At 42.4% G+C, this 22,233-nt stretch overlaps 1 protein-coding gene and 1 long non-coding RNA gene across 3 annotated transcripts in view; one reads left to right on the top strand and one right to left on the bottom strand.

The window, feature by feature from the left end:
- The window catches only part of LOC122020750 (cycloartenol synthase-like), a 28,362-nt gene extending 15,084 nt beyond the window's left edge, over window positions 1-13,278 (bottom strand). Inside the window, exons 1-11 of the mRNA XM_042578772.1 lie at window positions 13,096-13,278; window positions 12,763-12,876; window positions 12,560-12,682; window positions 12,183-12,449; window positions 12,019-12,117; window positions 11,893-11,949; window positions 10,937-10,983; window positions 10,698-10,841; window positions 10,093-10,270; window positions 9,520-9,600; window positions 8,734-8,817 (exon numbers count right to left, since the gene is read on the bottom strand). Coding sequence (XP_042434706.1) covers window positions 8,734-8,817; window positions 9,520-9,600; window positions 10,093-10,270; window positions 10,698-10,841; window positions 10,937-10,983; window positions 11,893-11,949; window positions 12,019-12,117; window positions 12,183-12,449; window positions 12,560-12,682; window positions 12,763-12,876; window positions 13,096-13,206 — 1,305 coding nt within the window. The 5' untranslated portion in view covers window positions 13,207-13,278. The remainder of the gene's footprint in view (window positions 1-8,733; window positions 8,818-9,519; window positions 9,601-10,092; window positions 10,271-10,697; window positions 10,842-10,936; window positions 10,984-11,892; window positions 11,950-12,018; window positions 12,118-12,182; window positions 12,450-12,559; window positions 12,683-12,762; window positions 12,877-13,095) is intronic.
- Window positions 13,279-17,207: 3,929 nt separating this feature from the next.
- Window positions 17,208-19,881, top strand: LOC122020753. Of its 2 annotated transcripts, none has more exons than XR_006122313.1 (4): window positions 17,208-17,808; window positions 17,896-17,982; window positions 18,099-18,251; window positions 19,819-19,881. It is a non-coding gene; the product is annotated as an uncharacterized LOC122020753 (long non-coding RNA). The 2 variants fall into 2 exon arrangements; XR_006122312.1 differs by lacking the exon at window positions 19,819-19,881 and adding an exon at window positions 18,602-18,657.
- Window positions 19,882-22,233: the final 2,352 nt, after the last annotated feature.

The raw sequence follows: 22,233 nt of genomic DNA, 5'->3' as shown, positions 1-22,233 counted from the left end.
TAGGTTCAAGCTTTATGCGGAAGTCTTCGCCAAACTAAGGGTCGGTTTCTGACAGGTCGTGATACAGAAGATCCCCCGCGCAGCCAATCAGGCTGCAGATGAACTGGCTAAGTTGGCCAGTTCAATATCACCAATCGTCATTGAGCAACCAGTCGAGCAAGTGTCCCTGCTCGTCCACATCGATCAGATGGAGGGACTCACATTTCCAAATGATTGGCGAACGACTATAACAGAGTTTCTGAAGTCTGGAACAACGCCGTCCGATCGGTCGGAGGCACATATGCTCAGAAGAAGAGCTGGTCGGTTCGTCCTCATTGGTGACCAGCTCTACAAAAAAGCATTATCTAGGCCTCTGCTTAAATGCGTCGGTCCGGAAGATGTGGACTACATTTTGCAAGAAGTACACCAAGGCTCATGTGGCGGGCATCCGGGCGGTCGCTCGTTGGCGAGGAAGATTCTTTTGGCCGGCTATTTTTGGCCGACTTTATAGGAGGATGCCGCCCGAACAGTCGCCACGTGCTTATCCTGCCAATGGTACCACAGTTTCTCACATCGTCCCGCGGAAGAATTAAAAACTTCCACGGTGTCCTGCCCGTTCAATCAATGGGCATGAACATTGTGGGACCATTTCCAATGGCGACCGGACAGCGAAAGTTCCTGCTAGTAGTAGTGGACTATTTTTCCAAGTGGATTGAAGCCGAGCCACTAGCTAAAATAATCGAGGAAATGGTCAAGAAATTTATACGGCAGCATATCATTTGTCGATTCGGCATCCCGCGACGGCTCATCTCTGATAATGCGAGGCAGTTCTCGGGTCAGCAGCTCAAGGAATGGTGCGAGGGGTACAACATTCAGCAAGCCTTCACCTCTGTAGCGTATCCCCAAAGTAACGGGCAAGCCGAAGTCACCAATCGTGAGATCTTACGAGTTCTCCAGGCTCGGCTCGACCATGAAGGTGGCAGTTGGGTAGACGAGCTGCCCGGGGTATTATGGGCGCTCCGAACAATGCCCAAGGAGGGAACAGGAGCGACCCCTTTTCACCTGGTGTACGGTGGAGAAGCCATCGTCCCGGTAGAAGACGGGGTAGAATCCGACCGGATCAAAGTCTACGACGAGAACATTGCTGAGCGGAGGCATTTGGAGCTGGACTTGGTGGACGAGACGCGAGCCAAGGCCGTCGTTCGATTGATGGTGTACCGGCAGAGGATGAGGCAAAGCTACAACAGACGGGTAATTCCCAGATCTTTTCAGGTCGACGATCTTGTTTGGAAGAAAGTCAAGCCAATCGGCGACATGACCAAGCTGGGAGCTCCTTGGGCTGGGCCGTTCAAGATTATAGAAAAGCTCCATTCGGGCGCCTATTACCTCGAGGATGAAGATGGGCGGAAGCTAGAGCAACCGTGGAGCACAAATCACCTCCAGCCGTACCAAGCTAGGTGAAAGGTGTTCCATTGTAACTCATAATGTTCAATCCTGTTGTATCTTTTGACCGTAGGAGTAAAATCAAAGGAACAATTTATACCGAAGGAAGACCGTCGAGCTGCGACGTTAAATCCCAAAGTCGGGCTGACGACTATAAACCCCCCGGCCCGAAGGCCGTCGAGTGGTGACGTTAAATCCCAGAGTCAGACCGGTGACTATAAACCCCTCGGACCGAAGACCATCGAGCGGTGACGTTAAATCCCAAAGTCCGACCAGCGACTATAAAAACTCCGGCTTGAAGACCGTCGAGTGGCGACGTTAAATCCCAGAGTCGGATCGGCGACTATAAACCCCCCGGCCCGAAGATCATCGAGCGACGACGTTAAATCCCAGAGTCGGACTGACGACTATAAACCCCCCGACCTGAAGACCGTTGAGCGGTGACGTTAAATCCCAGAGTCGGACCTATTGGTGCAACATCCCTCAGGTCAAGGTTGACCTGGGTGACCAAGCTGAGTCTTGGTTTGAGTTTAGATGTTTGACAATAAGAAATTGATTGAAGAAGAGTCAAGTAGGTCAAGGTTGACCGGATACTTGACAGGGAAGTCCTGGTGAGTGAAGCCAGGCAGAAGGAAAATCCTAGTGAGTGAAGCTAGGTGAAAGTCCTGGTGAGTGAAACCAGGTGAAAACCCTAGTGAGTGAAGCTAGGTGAAAGTCCTGGTGAGTGAAGCCAGGCAGAAGGAAAACCCTAGTGAGTGAAGCTAGGTGAAAGTCCTGGTGAGTGAAGCCAGGTGAAAGCCCTAGTGAGTGAAGCTAGGCAGATGGAAAACCCTAGTGAGTGAAGCTAGGTGAAAGTCCTGGTGAGTGAAGCCAGGCAAGGGAAAATCCAGATGGATCAAGGATGATCGGACATCTGGTGTTGGGAAGTCCAAGTAGGTCAAAGGATTGACTGGATACTTGGCACGAGGAAATACAGATAGGTCAAAGGGATTGACCAGACATCTGATGGAAGTCCAAGTAGGTCAAGGGAGTGACCAGATACTTGGCATGAATAGAAAAGTCTAAGTGGGTCAAAGGGATTGACCAGACACTTGGTGGGAAGTCCTAGCAGGTCAAAGGAGTGACCAGATGCTAGGCATGATGTACCAACAGGTCAAGGTTGACCGGATGTTGGTTTGAGAGGCTTGAAACTTGGTTTTGGGCAAAAACCAAGTGTTGGATCGATCAGTGGATCGATCCAGGCTTCTCCTAAGCGAACAGAGAGCCTCTGGATCGATCCGTGGATCGATCCAGATGTTCCAATCGATCTGTGGATCGATTGGGACGCGGCTGCTTCGCGCGATAAGCGCTAGATCGATCCGTGGATCGATCCAGGCGCTTTTCCAGAGCACAGAGGTGCTCTGGATCGATCCGTGGATCGATCCAAAGCCTCCCCGATCGATTGGGAACATTCGAATCGATCGGGATCCGACCGTTGGCGTCGATAAAGGCCGCAGGCGTTCATTTCCTTCGGCATCTCTTCTCCGATTCACTCCAGATTTCTCGCCAGCTCCTCCACAGCACTCACAAAGCTCAGATCGCTAGTTCTTGAAGGATCTTGGAAGTTTTCCAAGTCAAGAGGCGGATCAAAGCCAAGAAGAGAAGCTAGGGTTAGGGTTTATACTCATTGTAAGCTTGTAAGCTTGTATTTCTTGTATCCTTTCCCTCTCTTCTTGTATTGAGTCTTGTAGGGCCTCTCCGCCCTTGGTAGTTACCATAAAGGAGAGTTTTATTTAGTGGAGGGTGTGTGTGTTGGTGTGGATCCTTGGATTAGTCACCTCTTGTGAGGTGGATACCAAGTAAACCAACCGTGTTAGCGTTGTGTGATTGTTTCTGTATTTTCCGCTGCACATCTTTGAAGGAACAAGCAACGCCGAGCAACGAGCGAACGCGACGAGCTATTCACCCCCCCTCTAGCTACTTTTGGTCCTAACAGGACTGACAACTAAAAACCCTCGACCCGAAGACCGTCGAGCGGCGATGTTAAATCCCAGAGTCGGACCGGCGACTATAAAAATCCCGACTCGAAGACCGTCGAGCGACGACGTTAAATCCCAGAATTGGACCGGCGACTATAAACCCCCCTGCCCGAAGACCGTCGAGCGACGACGTTAAATCCCAGATTCGGACCGCCGACTATAAACCCCCCGGCCCGAAGACCGTCGAGCGGCGACGTTAAATCCTAGAGTCGGACCGGCGACTATAAACCCCCCAGCCCGAAGACCGTCGAGCGGCGATGTTAAATCCCAGAGTCGAACCAGCGACTATAAAAACCCCAGCTTGAAGACCGTCGAGTGGCGACGTTATATCCCAGAGTCGGACTGGCGACTATAAACCCCCTAGCCCGAAGACCACCAAATGCCGCTCGGAAAGAATGCGTGCGAAGGAGTAACATTAGCAGAATCGGAATTTTATATTGACTCGTCGTATAAGAATACATAGGCAAGTGGGCTAAAAGTCAGATAAAAGCGGATAATATTAACTCATGGAATGACGAGCATACAGATGAAATTTCAAAATAGACAAAGACAAGCTAAAGACGCTCCTCACTCCAGGACATCAAAGATAGGTTCAGGGATGGTTTCCAGCAGTCCGGCCATGTCTTTGGGGGGGGGGGGGGGATAGATGCAGTCTCAGGGAGATGACCCTTAGCCTTCAGATAAGCAGTTATAGCCCGGATGACTTCCTCAAAGGCCAGGACTACCTGATCGCTAAACTTCTCGCCAAATTAGTCCGAGCGGAAATAGTTCTACTTCATCACCGCGAAGAGGCTTGATTCACCGTCTTGATATTCCTTTAGTGCAGCTCGGGAAGCTTCGAGAGCGTCTTGGAGATCCTTCTTATCTCATTGAAATTTAGCTTCAACAGCCGATCGGGTTTCTCGCTCGGTGGATAGCAGGTCGGCTAATTCTTGGGTGCGCTGCTCCAGCGCTCGGGCCTGCACATTCTGTGCTTCTAAACCAGGGACGACCCTATTCTTTCTGTTGGTCGCCAGCTTAATCTCCTGGTCGTGAGATTTAACCTGGGCTTCAAGCCCAGCTACCCTGGTTTCCAGACCAGAAGATTTGTGCCGCTCGGCCGCAAGCAGTTTCTCTATCTTGTTCAGTTCGGACCGAAGCGTGGCGTACGAAAGCCCCTGAGCAGGTGCCCCTCCAGAAATCTGAAGTTTTTTCAACTATTCCTCTAGCGCAGCCAAACGATTGCTAACCACGATGTTCTCCACCTAGTTCTATACTCAAAACGAAATAATATCAAGAACCAATTTAAATAGCCATGTAGTAGGTTGAGGAGCATACCCCGGTAGCTTGCTGCAAGTGGATGTCGCCGAGCTGACCGGGAGTCATCAAGGCAACGCGGTCCCTCGCATCCTCCCATATTTTGGCGAGCTATCCGCGAATAGTGATCTAATACTCCGGGGCAACTGACCAATCAGCCGCCAGAAGAAATTCTTCTGTGGGGAGATGGAGGATGGCTTTAACCACTCGACGACCGCTCAGATCCGACTGGGCTGAGGCTGCGCGGCCGGACGACTCGCTGAGCGGAGCGAAAATTATACCTGACCGTCGAAGCCGAAGATGAGCTCGGGGCTGGGAACTGACGGGCTGCACTTCAAGGGAAGCTACTGGTAGATCAAGCTGGGAGGGAGTTCGGTTCGAAAAGATGGCCTCGACTGAGGCGGGGGCCGGGGTGATTACTGCAGAGGGGGCACTGACCTGCTCTGTCACCGGTTCCACAGATGTAGCTAAGTGGGTGTGAAGGTCTGTCCGACGCCTTTTGTGTATCACCAAGGGGGAGTCCTCGACCGAGTGCCCCGCGTCTTCCGACTCCGGATGTTCGGCAGACGATATAGCATCATTGACCGTCTCGGTTGTAGGGAGCCGAACGTCCAACTCTCCAACTGCAGGTGGAGCTTCTTCGCTTTCAACCTCGTGTGAGCCGACCGGTTCGATGCCCAGATCAGCCATCTCCCCTCTACCTCGACAGCTTTCAACCTCATCCGATCAGTAGCCTTGGCCCGCCACATGATGTTGGCTGCATAAAAGAAGAATAAATCAGTTAGACCAAAAGGAAGGGGGGTGAGAAAAACATTTACCCATGCTGCTCAGAAGCTTGGTTCGGATCAGGCTCAATCCGAATATGTACAGCACATCCTCGCAAAGCGGCTTGTGGATGTTGAATCTCTACCCGGCCGCAGATTGGCTGCGTGGAGATAATCTGGCTAACTCTTGTATTTGCCAAGGTCTGGCGGGCTCGGCACGGTGGTCTGCCATTTAGTTCGGAAAGGTGGCCGCTCGAGAAAACGAAGATAAAAGTAGTTCTCCTTCCAATGTTTGTTCGAGGTCGACATTTTGTCGAAGAAAACAAGACCGATCCGCGACTGGAAGAGGAAGGTTCCCCACTCAGACTGTTTTGGATATTAGAAATAGTGGAAAGTCTTGGGGACTAAGGGGATGTCGTGCAGCCTAAAGAGGACAACTACCCCGCACAGCAACCTAAAGGAGTTTGGGACAAGTTGGCCGAGCGGGAGGCGGAAGTAGTTGCACACCTCAATGATGAACGGATGAACAGGAAAGTGTAGACCGGCCACAAATTGGTCTCGGAAAAAGTAAACAGCGTCGGTCGGAGGGTTGTGTGGCCGGTCGGATGGGGTGGCAAGTATTAGTTCATGGTCAGAAGGAAGTTTGAAGGTTCGGGTGAGGCTCAGTGCATCCCTCTCGTCAAATCAGCTCTCCGTGGTGGTATACCAGAGGTCGGGGGCGAGGTCGGACAGGCGAGAGGAACTAGCCATTATCAGGACAAGGGCCGAAGCAAGAGATGGTGGGGGTTAACGAGAAGAATGGCCGGAACAGTGTCTAAGGGGGGCACGAATACGGCGAGAGTGCAAAGAGAAACGCAAAAGAACTGAAAGGAAAAGGGCGAAGGGGCCTTACGAAAGATATGACCGAAGGAGGAGGCGAGGGATCACCGGAATGCAAAGAAACGAGTTCGCCGGAACATTGAACGAGATGGAGTGGAAGCCTTCGGATGCGCATGCGATAACGCGAAGCGGCTGGGGAAGAGGAGATGTCCTTATAAACGTTGGGCTCAATCGACCGGAGCCGTCTGATCCAGGTCACGGGATCCGAGGAGCGGATCTGACCGTCGAATTCGAAAAGCCAAAGGTCATATCAGCCCTGACAGCTCGAGCGAGCGGTGACGGCTGCGCGACCACGTGGCGCCCACTCACGGGTCGCATTTAATGAGCACCATTATGCGGGCGTGGTCGCGTGCTCAGCCTTAATGGCGGTGATTTACACAAATCCCGAGAAGTTTCTAGGGATATCAGCGTTGACCACTGCCGGAACGGCAAGACAACCGTTGGCAAACAAAACTTTCCAAGTGCCAACCGATGACGCGCCGATCGGCATCACCTACTTGCGTAGTCCCCGATCGGATAGACACTAACATCGGTAGCCGAGTGGCAGACACGCCATCAAGCCAACGGTCCATTCAGTCGGACTTGCCGCCTCCTTCGACTAGACTTGAAGGGAAGGCACGTGATTCGGTGGTAAGAAGTGGGGGCCCACAGAGGAAGGGGTCAACGACACGGGAGAGTCAAAAGTCCGGCTGAGTGGGGAGGAAGTCTCCTGGCCGACCGGCTTGAGTAGATCACGGGTCGGCACGAAGACAGCTCGACCTTGGGTCGAGCTTCCGACGCTCACAAGCTCCCTTATGGAGGAACCTCTAGGCCGAGTAGTCAAGCTGCTCGGCCGAACTGCAGAACAACTAGCTGGTGCCCCATCCGAGTATGTGACCGAGCGACCATCTCGCTTAGTCCAAGGTGCGTGTATACTCGAGCACCCGGGAGGCCGAGCGATCAGCCCGTCCGACCCAATTAGAGACAAGGGGCTTAGAAGAGGACAAAAGGGGCAGCTAGTGATATCATTCTCGAGACACCTGCCGCCGACAAGCAGCATGGTCGGCGGCCGGGTCGTACCAAGGATCGTACAGAGGAAGTTTCCGCTACCATGGCAGAGGTATGGTCGGACAATTTCGGTATGACGTCAGACATGTTTTTCTGACACAACCATTCTGAGATATGCTTTGAGGAACGTGCACGCCTTGGGAAGCGTGTACACGCCTCTCCGGGGTCATATATAAAGATCCCCGGACTTCGACGGAGGTATGATTTTTCTCCTAATCTATTATAGCCACAGTCTTTATTCTGACTCTGTTTCTTCTCGCCATCGCCTGACTTGAGCATCGGAGGGTCGTCGCTGGGAACCCCTTCCCGGCCAGGCTTTGTTGCAGGTTCATCGGAGGCTTACGTCGCTGCGGAGATCACCCGGGAGCAGCAGAGGGCGCTACATCTCCAGTTTCCATCGACTCAGCGCGCGGTCAGGATCAATTACTATTGATTTTGTCTTTTATAGAAATGAAAGAGATAAATTCAATATGAGGACGAAATAAGAGCCAGAGAGCCAGAAACAAATATAAGTACGTATTTAAATAATGCAATAGCAAACATTGCTATAAACCAAGAATGCAATTAGAATTACGGAATACTAGTTGAGATAAACAACTTGATAGCAGAAGAGAAAATCTCATTTTGCGATAGAGTTTATCATTTTTTTTTTCTGAATGCACTGTAGAGGTTTAAATTTGTCAAAATATGTTCAAACTATTATCATTTTACTCGTAATCATTAACATCATTAATAATTTTTTTATCTCCCTCTTCCTTGATTAACCATCTCATCACATCACCTAATTAAACCATTTATCATTCATCTAATTATATATGTCTATAACAAATGAGTAAAAATAAATACATGTCCTTACTTATTTTCTTTTCCTCGCTTGCTCATCTCATTTCTCAAGAAATGAGAAAATGAAAGTAGCATGAATCTAATCTAAAGTTCTTTTTTTTTTGGAGTCCAGTATCCGACCTATCCTTGAATAACGCAAAAGCAAACAACATTATTTATCACTACATATTTCACATATTTTCAATTTATTCCTTTGTATCAATATGTAAAATAAAATTGAGAAAGTGTAAAAGAACATAACACTAATAAAAAAATAAATGAAAGAATAAGATGTAAAAATGGAAGAAAAATAATTCCATTGAAGTTAAAATAATTGTTAAAAATTTACAGAAGTAACAAATATAAGACTAGAGAAGCACTAAAACACATCCTCAATAAAATAAAAGTAAAATAGAAAATAAAACTATCTATAGAAATAATCAATTGGTGTTTGATGAATTAAAAAAACAGAAGTGATGTCTTACTTGTTGGGGAAACTCGCCATTCTCCATTTGCATATTTATTAATACCTTAGCTGCTCTATGCAATGGTCTTGGATCTCTATCACCCTATTTCAACACAAATTTGAAAAAAGTAATGTTACTTCATCTGTTACGTAATTACATTCAAGAACATTTTATTAATAACACAAAAACTAATGCAACCTAACAATATATTACCAAAAGGTTTTCAACCTTCTATGTAATGAAAAAATAATTGAGAAAATAGTTGGGAGTATTTTGAATCTATTAATCAATAGAGAGCTATTGATGATGTATCGGTGATGCACTCGAAGAAAATTTTATAGATGGTGATATGATTTGCCTTATTTTTGGACTTAGGATGATAGACAATTCATAAACAAAAAAAAACAATGATGTAAAAAGAAACAATGTCGTCAAGAAAGATACATAAGGCGACTAGAAAAGATAAGTGATTTAACAATCACAAATAGTTGAGACTTATGGCCCTCTTAGCAACCCCAAATAGCCCCCTAAATAACCTCATCTTTGAACGCTATATTTTTTTTTTTTTTTTTGCACGTGCTAATTTTGAACATTTGATTGATTTCTAGTTCTTTCGAAGATCTCAAGACAAGTAAGCACTTGCACCATAATCTTTATTGAATCAAAATTTCACTCATTTTGCATGAACTTAAACACAATATTTTCATTATTTTCTCTCCATTCACTAGATAAAAAATTGCTTGTGACTTTGTAATCCTAGAAAATCAAAGCCTTCATGAGATTTGTGATTGACAGATAACTAACCTCTCCAGCATTGATTAGAGCTAGAATTGCCCAGCTTGTATTCACTGCATGAATCCTATTGCCTTTAAGATTTGTGTAGACCTGTTCGAAGAGAACACAAGAAATATCTTAGTCACTTGCCATCTTGATAATGTGAAAAATAAAGTGGTTAGTAACTTCTGAACCAGTCAAGATGCCAGTGTGACCCAATCATAATTTTAGGGTAAACGAATTAGAATTCGAATAGAGTTTGTTTAGTAAACTTATGTAGAAATATTCAGAATCAAGATGTCAGTATGTTACTTGATTCATAAACATCTTGGCTAATACAAAAACATGAAACAACCCGATGAAACAATCTGGGGAAAAAATCTTTCTAGCTAAATTTGATCTCTCGCTATATCTTAAAAAGGAAAAGGACATGTTATTAGCTACCCGTACCACGACCATAAACATTGAAATATATGACTTGCATGTTAAAAAAAGAAAAAGAGAGTAGAATATCATATGAAAAACTGAACTAAAACCCATATAATGGTGCTGATTCATGGAAGAAGCTGGAAAAGACAAATGGGCAATCAGTTAGGAATTAACCTTATCTTGACATGAAAGATAACTTTCTCCCCAGCCGCCAGAGGCGAGTTGTTTAGATAATAGAAAGTTGCATGCCTTTCGAATACAAGAGCTGCTCTCGTATGTCCTTCCAGCGGCAATCAATCCCCCTACTCCAAACCATGTGCCATAAGTGAAGCAAACTCCCCAACATCCATACCTATTAGAAGAAGTTAACAGAATATAGCAAAAGTTTAAATGCCTTAATAGCACTTTTAGAATAAATGATTGTAAAGATTTTATTCTTGGCAATACCAAAATAAGACTAGTGATAAGATAGTTCAGCAAGATGGATCTTTAGGAATTAGTAACCGCAAATGTAGATTATAACACATTAGCTTGATGAATCTTTAAAGAAACAGGATATTTAATTTTACAAATATGACTTTGTAATGCAACACCATAATTAATTGGCAAAATAGGAACTTGGACAAAAATGATCAAGAGGATAGTCTACATTTGTTGTTACTAATTCCTCTGACCGAAAAACACCCCTCAAAAGTAAAATTTTATATAGAAAATTTAAACTGAACCGATTGAATCCTACAAAATGAATTTAAATGAAATGGACAACTATAAGTGCAAACCATGAACCATCATCTCGCTGTGCCTTTTCAAGAAAATGGGCTGATTTGTTAATACAATCATCTATCTCATCTTGCCGATGGTCTGGATATAACTTTTTAAATGATGTCAATGCCTGAATCATTGAAGTGGTGCATTCGACATACCTATAAAAAAGCATTTGCAATTCAATTGCAAATAAAAAATTAAAGTAACTAAATAGAAAATATTATATTAATAAATAGAAGTGATGGAATCTTACGAGTAATCAATCATAATGTCTCCAAATGATTCAGCGGGATTAAAAATCTATAAAAAAAATAATTTAGTAAGTGAAGATTGCCATGACTTTGGTAGAAGAGTGACATATAATTATCTATCCTAATTTATAGATAAAAATTCTAGGTTCTTATCAACCAATCCAATAGACCAATCAATACTTTCTGCAATATAACTAAGACATTAGGTTTATTAACTTATACTTCAGTTTCCACAAAAGATGTTGCCTTAGAAGGAAGCTTAAGTTGATTGTACATTGTTCCAACAAGTAAAGATAAAGCAAGTTTTGTTAAATTGTACATTGTTCCCATCCCTAACTCCATCCTATCTTTCATATTATACAAAACTGGAAAATATCTGTGGATTTAATTAATTCTTTCTTCTAAAAATCAGAAAAGATACCAGTCCGTTAAGAAATTTTCACTTTTTTTTATTTTGAAATTGAAAAGGAACATATAATAAGATTTTCTAAATATAAACTAGCCACACCAATTTGTATATATGTTCCAAACTTTCTTTCTTTCCTTTATTTTTTGCTGTCTTATTCCTCGCGCTTTCCTCAACTATCCAAAGTATGTATGGTTCTGGAATGCACATAAGAATGCCTTGAACTAATGATCTAAGGAATTAGTTAATAATAATAATAGTAAACAATAATTAATCTCATTTTTACATCTTTAAAACTACATTTCGTAAATGCTCATGTGCTTCATCAACACATGCATGTTGTCTCCTTCCCATTTCTAGGCTTAAAGAACCTTTATGCCTCAATTTAATTACTTGGAAAATTAACAACTTCAAGGATGACCCTAGCTAGTGTTATATAAACAACTCTTGTTTGTCCAAAGTGAATTAATCAATGAGCATACTCCAGATACATGATTGAGCTAGAAACATATGCAGAATGCAATAGCAACATAATGCTCTTGGGGCACATACCTCCAACCAAGCATAGGACCTTGTAGGTTCCCAAGCGGAAACACCACCATCCTTGTTCTGCAACATAACTACAATTAGAAGAAAAAGTTATTGTTAAGTATTTCCATCTATTTTTGGTGTTGTTACCATTAGTGAAAGGATGATATTAACAGCATCATAAAGCTTCCTTGTTTCAATTGGATCACCAACAATCTCTGGAGTAACCTTAGATAACAAGAGGGCTGCCTGTAGAAGAAATATCAGCATCAACATCAAGAAATTTGGCTTTGCCAATAGAAGATAGCAGTTACCTTAAGTCCTCCTGCTGTACAATCTGAGACAGGCCACCCTTCCCCTATCCCTGTATCCCACCCGGTCCGTCCCATACTAGCTCGGGTGCTGCGATTTACCTCCCTCACGATGGCCGTGGGTCCGGTCGGTGGGGGCCCTGGGGGCGAGGGCTTCGCCTTTTGCTGCAATGAGACAGGCCACCCTTGATCTGCAGTTGCAAAGGTCCATGCACCTTTGGAGATGTGGCGGTACCAAAAATCAAGATCACCAGGGCAATCTTCAAGGATCTTCCAATCAGAAAGAAGAGAAAACTTAATGTACTTGCATATTCAATAAAGGGTAAATATTCAGTAGAAGAATACACATACTTTTGAGAACTTTGTTAAAAAATGCTAACCTGTGAGCATTTAAAGAATTCGTGAGCCTTCTTGAGTGTTTCACCAAATTCCTCAGAAAGATCAGTTGACATAATTGCTTGAACAGCAAAAGCTGTGTCCCACACCTGGCTGCCATTACAGCCCTACAAAATTAACAATACAACAACTTCTTTTACACATACCAAAACTAATAAGAGTACATGCACTGCATATTCTAGCATACCTGCATTTTCATTCCATCTTCAGCTAACCATAGATAATCATATATTCGTGGAAGATGTAACTTAAATGCCTCTGAATTTGGGTCTTCAATCCAGACGCAAAGCATATTAAGTACCTATATAGATGAAATTTCAAAAGAAAACATTGCTCACATAATTGCTACATAAATTGTAATACATTTACAGTGTTGGTCAGAAGAAAGAAAAACTGGCTTGGATTTTTCATTCACATTCTTGGTTGTTATGCACTTATGATGAATTGCCGATAATGAATCCTATCGTTTGCTATAAAAATTAACAGTAATCAACTTCTTCAAAGAAATCTTTCGGCTTACCTTGTTAACTGCACCCATGCAAATATATCTAGTGTTCTCATCTTCATAATGAATATGTTGGATAGCAGTATTAATAGCCTTCTCTCTCAACTTGCTACAAGGCCAATGCATCAAAATAGGTTCAACAATTTTATGAAGGAACGCCCAAACGATGTCTTGTATAAATGGATGTGGATAGTATAAATCTTCCTGAAACACACATCATCAAGCCACAAAAAAAGAGCATTAGTATATACTAATAAGCATCGCAACTTATTAAAGTCACCAATTAAGCATCACAACTTATTATAGTCACCAATTACAAAGTTATTTAATTCATTTTATGATTTTCTAGTAAATGCACTTTGTGCTTAAGAAATTTGTGGATAAAAAGGAAGAAAAGTTTTCAGGAGTATCCCATTGAGGGTAAGGAGTTGACAAGAGCTAGATGATGTTACACGAGGAGGCAATTTTAAAGCCTATGGAGAGAAGAGACAGTAAAATAAATGCTACCACCATTATGAGAGAAGGGCAAGCCTATGAACATTTAAGTCAATGATTCCAAGTTCTTGAGATTTACAACTAGACAAAAAAAAAACAATTGCTCTTGAAATCAACTGAGAAATAGAGGATGAGCCAATTTAATAAATCACCCATTTAGCAGCTTTGAAGATGTAGGAAGAAATTATGGAGAACAAAAAGTACAACATTCATGTGGGCAAGGCATCCATCGTTGTTTAAGTGTCTAGCTCTCTAAGGAGTTATCCATGAAACAATTTTATGCTAGGAATCTCAAGGATGCTTGGATAAGAAGTTAGAAGTCAAAGAAACATGGTTGAGAGGATGCTAAATTACTCCCAAAGAAATCTATAAGTACCCCAAGATAGTTTTGATGTGATCAACCAAGTCAAGTTAGTTCATGTTGGTGTTTAACCCTTATGTCTAAGTGTGCAGGAACTTAGGAGCACAGGAAATCGAGTGAAAGACGCAGCTAGTGAGAAGGACAGCATGAGAGAGAGCCCCTGGAGAGCCCGAGGGCACCTCGGCTCGACGATGCTGCAAAGGCCGATTCAACCCGGTTCAGGCGTCCAGAACAGGTCAAGGCTCCCGGACTAGAAAGTTTATCGAAACTCAACGTGTTGTGAGCCATTACGACGCGGATAAAATTCTATCCGAGTCCAGGCGCTTGGAACCCTTCCAAGCGCCTTGATCAGGGCTATAAATACAACCCTGATCTCAGTAGTGCAATAGAACACTTGTAACTGATTTGTCTTTTGTTTAGCTTTGCAAATTGAGTACTTTAACTGTTGTAAGACACTTCTCCACCTGAATGAAATTTTAGTGAGCTTTAACTTTCTTGGATTAGCAATCCATTGATTGCAGACCAAGTAACTCTTCCCGTGCTTTTAATTCTCTTATGCAAGTGTTTATTTTTATTAAGTTATAAAGTCGAGGAAGATTTGTTTGTTTTTATTGTACAGGCTATTCACCTCCCTCTAGCCAGCCGCTAAGGGACCAACAAAATCTACCTAGACAATGGGAGGAGTAAGAGCATGTTGAGAAGATAATTTCAAGCGGAATAAATTTTAAGCCCGTAGATAACTTAGAATGCAGATACAATGAGAGCTTCATAATCAACTAATAAGCATTCTCAACACATATCTTCAAAGAATAATTAGCACTTAGACAATCATACATATGGTAACTCCATAATATACATGAAGATAATGTATGCTTCAAAATGGAGCATTAAAAAAAAACCCATTGTCTAATAGGAGTTGAGGATGCCATCACACATAAATATCAAGAAATGAAGTTTGGGTCATGAAAAAGTAAGAAATGTGTTCATATCTGTTAGAGTGTATACTAAAAGCCTACTTTTTGTAAACATCTATTTTGAAATAAAAGAATCACATTGGTCAAATGTCTACATTTATTTGCTAAGTGTAGTTGTTGAATTAATTTATAATGTAGATAATATGGTGAGGAGTGTCACTCACAGAAGATCATGTTATTAGTTCTTTATAAATTATAAACAGTTGCTCACGACTAAGATGGAAAGGAACAAATCATTGGAATAGTCATAGTGTAATTAGGTATTAGTATATCTTGACTAATAAATTACACTAGTACACTCTAAGTGTATTGAGTAGGACCATTTAAGGTAAGTTCTTTTTATACTGACTTAATAAAAGAACAAAACCTTAGTTATTATGGAAGTGTGTGCTCTTAATCCTAATATAATAGCAAACACATATATTTAGTATTTATTTCTTTGACTTATCAAAGGGTGAGATTTAGCTCGATGAATCAATATGCCCGATAAGTTAGGAAATGATATTACTTATAGTGTGTGTTGTTGATTATAGAAGGAAACTGTGTCCTAGTAATCTAGGTTGATAATGTCCCCAAGAGGAGCTCATAAGAATTGTCATGTTAAACCCTTCAGGTGGACTTAGTCCGACATGACGATAAGGTTGAGTGGTACTACTCTTGGACTAAAACATTAATTAAAATAAGTTGTCAGTAACTCAATTAATTAGTGGGCATCCGACATCTTAAACACAGGGAGACTAACACACTTATAATAAGAAGGAGCCTAAAATGTAATTTGGGATTGGTGCAGTAGTTCAATAATAATTCTTTAGTGGTATGAATTATTATTGATGAAATTAAGTTGGGTGTTCGAGGCGAACACGGGGAGCTTATTTTCATCGGGAGACCAAAACCAATTCCTCCTCGGTCCCTATCGTAGCCTCTTGTATGAAGAGAATTATACCCACCTATACCCACCTTTCTACCCACCTTTAGGTGGCCGGCCAAGTTAGCTTGAAGCCCAACCTAGGCCTGGCCAAGACCAAAAGGTTGAGCCAAGTAGGTGGTCGGCCAATGCTTGGAGCCCAAGCATAAGTGGCCGACCCTAATCAAATTAAAAGGGTTTTGATTTTTAAAATTTTTCTTATGTGGATTCCATGGTTTTAAAAGAGAGTTTAAAATTTATATCTTTCCTTTTATAGCTTTCTACAAAATATTAAGAAAAGATATGATATCTTTCCTTATTTGTAGATTGAAAGAAAGATTTTAATTTTGATAAAACTTTCCTTTTTTGTAACCATGTTCATGATTTAAAAGAGAGTTTTAAAATTAAATATTTCCTTTTATAAGTTTCTACAAAAGATTAAGAAAAGATTTGATATCTTTCCTTATTTGTAGATTGAAAGGAAATTTTAATTTTAAAGATAACTTTCCTTTTTGGAAATCATCCACATGTTTAAAAGAAAGATTTTAATTTATAAAATTTCCTTTTATAACCAACCATGAAAGGAAAAATTAATAGATAAATTTTTTATTAAAAATTTTCGAAAACAGATTAGGAAGTTTTAATTCTTGTGTTATTAAAACTTTCCTTGTTTGGAGCTATGAGGTGACCGACCATTATAATTAAGAAAAGGAAATTGGATTTAATCAATTAAATTTTCCTTGTCATGGCAAAGAAAATAAAGAAGGTTTTATTTAAATTTTCCTTATTTGCCAAGACCAAAGATTATAAAAGAGGGGGTAGGGGTGCCTTCATTGGTGACAACTCTATTCTATTTATCTCCCTCTCTTCCTTGTTGGTGGCCGGCCCTAGCCATTGCTCTCCTCCTCTTCTCTTCTTCTTTAGTGGCCGGGTTCTTCCCTCTCTTGGAGCTTTTGTTGGTGGCCGGTTCAAGCTAGGAGAAGAAGTAGAGAAAGGAGGCTTTGTTTCTTGCATCCCTTGGAGTTTGGTGGTGGTGGCCGAACCTCTATATCCTTGGAAGAGTCTTGGTGGCCGAAACTTGGTGAGGAAGAAAAAGGGCTTGGGTGGTTCTCATCTCGGTAGATCGTTTCCCACACAACATCCAAGATAAGAAGAGGAATATGGTAGAAGATCAAGAGGTCGTTGTTGTAAAATACTGAAAAATAGCGAATAACGATAAGAGAATTTTTTGAAATTTTTAGAAAATTTTTTGAGAATTTTTTGGAGCTCGTATGGCTCAGGTTACGGGTATAAAAATGGGATCCGGGAAAGTCTGTTTAGACTACCCCATTTAAGTGAGGAAAAATTTATTTTTTCTTTTCTTTTCCTTTTCTTTTCTCCCCCGCCGAACTACTCCCCGACGGTTTCCTTTCTCCTCCTATTTCTCTCTCGATTCTTCTCTTCAGCCACAGATCCCTTCTTCTCCTCCTTTCCTTCTTCTTCCTCTTCTCTCTCATGGACAAAAAGGGGCAGCCAAGGAGTCTCGTTTCTTCTCTTCGCCTCTGCCCCGATTCCACTCCTTTGCCCTTGTCGATTTTTCCCCCTCTCCTGGTCTCGATCAACAAGAGCTCGCCGGGAGACCAAGCATCAAGTCGTGCCCTAGGCTCAGCCCACCTCTCCTCTGTCTTACCTGTGCCCTAATCTCTGCTCCGCTGCCCAGTCGAGAACCAGCGCCAGGACCTCTCGTCGGCACAACCCACTGATCGACCACCTGATTCGACCCCGACCACTGTGTCCTAATTCCTCACCGCCATTCCTTCGTCGAAGCAGAATCAGCGATGGTGTCGCTAGCCACCGCAAAGGAGTTGGCATCGCAGCCACCTAGGGCCGACCATCACCCTTTTCCCTTCCTCTCTGCCCTAGCCGTCTCCACACGATCGCCTGACTTCCTTTGTCTCTGCGTGCCACTGCCGATCCATCGTCGGTGTTCCCGTGCCCTAGCAGCGATCCTCAAGGTAAAGAAGGGACGAGAAGTTTATGGATTCAAGGATCTTGTTTGATTGGGTTTATTGGCTTGTAACCTTCTTCCTGTTTTACACTAGGAGGAAGATCTTGGATCAGTTCTTGTTGTTTCCCCTAATCGGAGCTTGGACTCCTTCCTTGCGGAGGAAATTTAGGTCACGGTTGAGGTAAGTTTGGGTTGTTGGTTTTGGATCTTCTGTTCTTGGTCCGAATAGTGTAATTTGTTCCCGGCTATGAATTGTTTCATTCTGTGATCTGGAATTTGTGCTTACTTGTTTTCTAGTAGCAGAGCTTTGAACTCCAGCAGGTATTCTTGCTTCCAGCAGTTACTCACCTCGTGTCCGGCAATGAGCAACCGCTAATTGTGCAGCAACCCTTCGTCCAGCAGCACTTTATCAAACAGCAACCCTTGAGTTCCAGCAGCGGCTGAATTAAGGTAAGGATTAGGTGTATTTGAATACTTGTTGTAGATCATGTTCCGAATTGGAGGAATTGGTTAGATGATCATGTGAATCTAGGTAAGGAACATGATTATGATACATGTTGATTTAGGTAGGAATTGGCACATACATAATTGCTTATGTATTTGAATTAGGTGATTGATTATGTAGATGTGTAATCATGTGTAAATGGAATTAAGTTTGGATTCTTGATCTAATGGTGGATTGTGGATTAGGTTTATGTTATTGTGTTAATTAGGGGTTTTCCCTAATTTAGTGTAAGAGATTTTTATTTAGCTATTTATAGGAATTAGCTAAATAAAATGTATATGTATTGATGACACAGGACTTTGACGTGAGACGAGTATCTCGACGTCGAATTTGGGCTAGTTTGGACTTTTCGATTTGGAGGCGGGTACTTTGACTTTCTGTCATTTGATATGCATAGTAATGTTTTTAACAAATAACAATGATTGTGTTTTCTTATTTGCTTCGGTTGATCACTACCCGATTCTGTTACATGCTTGTTTGATTATTTATTATGCATATCATGTTAGTACTTATCTGATCATACATGCTTATAGGGGTAGTGACATAATCATGTTATTTATTATGTTCAGGACCTAGGGCTTTTGATACCTTATCTGATCGATGTACCTTTGATTTGGTTCATTGTCCAATGGTACACATTTTATATTCATGTATGGATATTGCTATGTTGTTCAGGATATTGTCATGTTTAGTGTCATGCATCATTTTGCATGATTGCATGCTATACAATAGTTTGCTCCATTATTGTCGAGGACATTGCCAGTTACATGTATCTGTACACACCACCACTCACAGGTTAGTGGTATATCAGACAGGTGTGTGACAGTTCTGCTGTTAGGCACCGTTGGTCTGGTGACTCAGCGTGGTAGCCGGCAGACAGTTCTACTCTGTTTGGCACCGCTGGTTTAGTGTAGCAGCGTGGCAGGCGGTTGGACTCTATTTGGCTCCGTTGGTCCGCTCATGGGTAGTGTGACGCAGTGTGGTAGCCGGCAGAGATTTCTCTCCGTCATCGTGTACCAGGAGATGAGAGCATTGAGCTCCCCCATTTATGATATGGGGTAGGAGGATAGGTGTACTCAGACAGCATCCCGTCCACTCGGTCACTCATCAGGAGCAGTGATGGCAGAGTACACGGTTGTCACATCTCTACCCACTTGGTCTCACCATTGTGTGTGAGATGGCTAACTGGCGTCAGGGGTGACCATGACATTTGCATAATATGCATGATGCATTTATTGCTTGTGTTTGCTGCATTTACTTGCTGCATTTATATAAATGCATATGATCGACATGCATACATGATTTATGACACTCTCGGTCTGACGACCCTGTTGTACTTATACCCTGGTCCGGGTTAATACAGTTTTCTCCTACTTATTTTAGTTGCATTTACCCTTCTTGTATTAGGAGACTGTACGCATGATTAGTGCTGGTTGTTATTTTCTTTATTATGCATATCAGTTGTTACCCGCTGAGTTGTTGAACTCACCTCCGTGGACTCTATCTTTTCAGGTACCAGGTTGTTATGGAGTCGCTTGGAGTATCCTACCTGTCGGTCCCCACGTCACATCAGAAGATCTGTCTCCGTTTTTATTTATTTACATTTTTGGTATATGAAATTTCTGTATTTTGCTTTGTGTTCCAGTTATGTTTCTGGAGTGTTATTTTGTTGTGTGGTGTAAGCCTAGCCGGCTAGCAGTCTTTGTTTATTGTTGTATGTGTTGTCTATTGAATTTCCGCTGTGTTTGGTTTTTGTTCAGCCGAGTAGGCTGTTAGATTTATATAAAACTGCGTGGTTGTATTTTTGTGGTATCAGCAGAGTAGGCTGCATATATAATTGCGTGGTTGTGTATATATTCCAGCCGCCTGTGGCTGATGTATATTGTGTCTGTAGAAATATTTCAGATTATCACCCATACAGGGGAGGTGTTGCCGAAATTTCTTCGGACAGGGACTTCCCCGGGGTGTGACAATTTAGTGGTATCAGAGCCAAGTTATACGATACTTGTTATGTGTTGTAGGAGTCCTGTGGTAGGCTATCCATTTGCAAGTAGTATATGTATACATGTTCTGATATGGTTCTTGTAGGTTCCTTGTGGATCATAGCTATGTAGTTAGGTGTATGTGTCTGATTGTATAATTGAAGGTATCATGTCAATTAAATCTGTGTTATGGTATGTGTACATGTGTTTGGTGTTTTATGAGAGGTATCTTGTTGATTATAATTGTTCTGTGTGTACATTCGTGTCGAGTATGATTTGTTGGAAGTATTACGTTGATTATACTCTTGGCATAGGTGTATATATGTCATGTAAGTGTTGTTTGAGGTGTAATATCGATTATACCTACGATGATTTATGCACACGGGTTCGGTATGTAATGTTGGAGGTATCACACTGATTTTTACCTGTGCTATGAGTATATTTGGTGTGTACTAATTGGATGATTATATCGATCATAGTTATGTTGTGTGTGCACGTGTGTCAGGTGTATTGTTGGTAGCATGATGATGATTCTACTTATATAGAGTGTCTACATTATGTCATTTGTTGTATTACTCTGTCAGCTAATTCTCCTATTAGTGGGTGACCCACTACGATGTTGATAGAGTTGACGATGGATTTGATTTGCGTATTGGATTGTGATACCTTGGTTGTTCATAGTGATATGTGGTAGAGTGATTTCGTGCAGTCACTAGTTGATAGTTATATGTCTTGCACATATTTAGGGATTATTTTGTGGTGGAGCGTTGCTCCCACATATTACGGATTGCTTGTAGCGGAGCATTGTCCCATATTTATTGCAGATACATATTAGGGATTATATGTAGTGGAGCGTTACTTCCACATATTGAGGATTTCTTGTGGTAGAGCGTTGCTCCCACATATGTGGTATTTCTTGTGATGGAGCGTTGCTCTCACATTGGAGGATATATTCTTTGGTTATTTATATTGTTGGTGATTAGATTTCCGACTTATTATCGTGGATCTTATGGTCAGGAATGTCTTTAGTACGGACATTGTGAATTCTTGGTTTTACCATTTAGGTTTACAGTGCCCTAAATGTTTTCATGGACTCGATGATTTTTGGTATTCCTAGGATGCTGGATCGGTTTCCATTGTCTTTGTTGACAATGTTATGATCTATTTCAGATCCGAGGTGAGTCACATACACCATCTTCACATAGTTCTAGAGATGTTTTGACGAGAACATCTATATGTGAAGATCAGTAGTGCGTATTTGGATTGTCTTATGTGAGATGTTTGGGACACATGGTCACCAGTAGGAGTATACCATAGTTCCACAGGAGATAAGGTTGTTACCGTTGGGAGCAGCTGAAATCAGTGCAGGAGATCCGCAGTCCTTGGGACTGGCAGGATATTACAGACCTTTCGTCGAGAGTTTCTCCCGTATAGCTATGTCACTGACACGCCTGCCCAGGAAAGACATGAAGTTCATGTGGTCCGAGGATTGCGAGACCAGCTTTCAGGAGCTGAAGCGGAGATTAATGTCGACTCCAGTTTTGGTTTTACCTTCTGGAGAGGACGAATTCGTGCTCTATACCGACGCGTCTCTTCAGGGTTTGGGCACTGTTCTGATGCAGAACGGTGGGGTAGTCTCCTATACTTTTCAACAGTTGAAGGAGCATGAGAAGAACTACCTAGTTCATGATCTGAAGTTAGCTGCCATCATCTTTGCTTTGAAGATTTGACGACATTATCTATACGGCATTACCTTTGAGATTCTCACGGATTATAGAGTCTCAAATACCTTTTTACTTAGAAGGAACTTAATCTCCGACAGAGGAGATGGATGGAGTTCTTGAAGGATTATGATTGTACCAGTAGCTATCACCCGGGGAAAGCTAATGTGGTTGCCGATGCACTCAGTAGGAAGTCCAGAGGGACTTTGGCTTGCCACCGAGTT

The sequence above is a fragment of the Zingiber officinale genome, chromosome 9A (assembly GCF_018446385.1).
Source record: "Zingiber officinale cultivar Zhangliang chromosome 9A, Zo_v1.1, whole genome shotgun sequence".
Lineage (NCBI taxonomy): Eukaryota > Viridiplantae > Streptophyta > Magnoliopsida > Zingiberales > Zingiberaceae > Zingiber > Zingiber officinale.
Note: the sequence above shows the minus strand (reverse complement) of the source record. Positions and strands in the feature narration are given on the sequence as shown.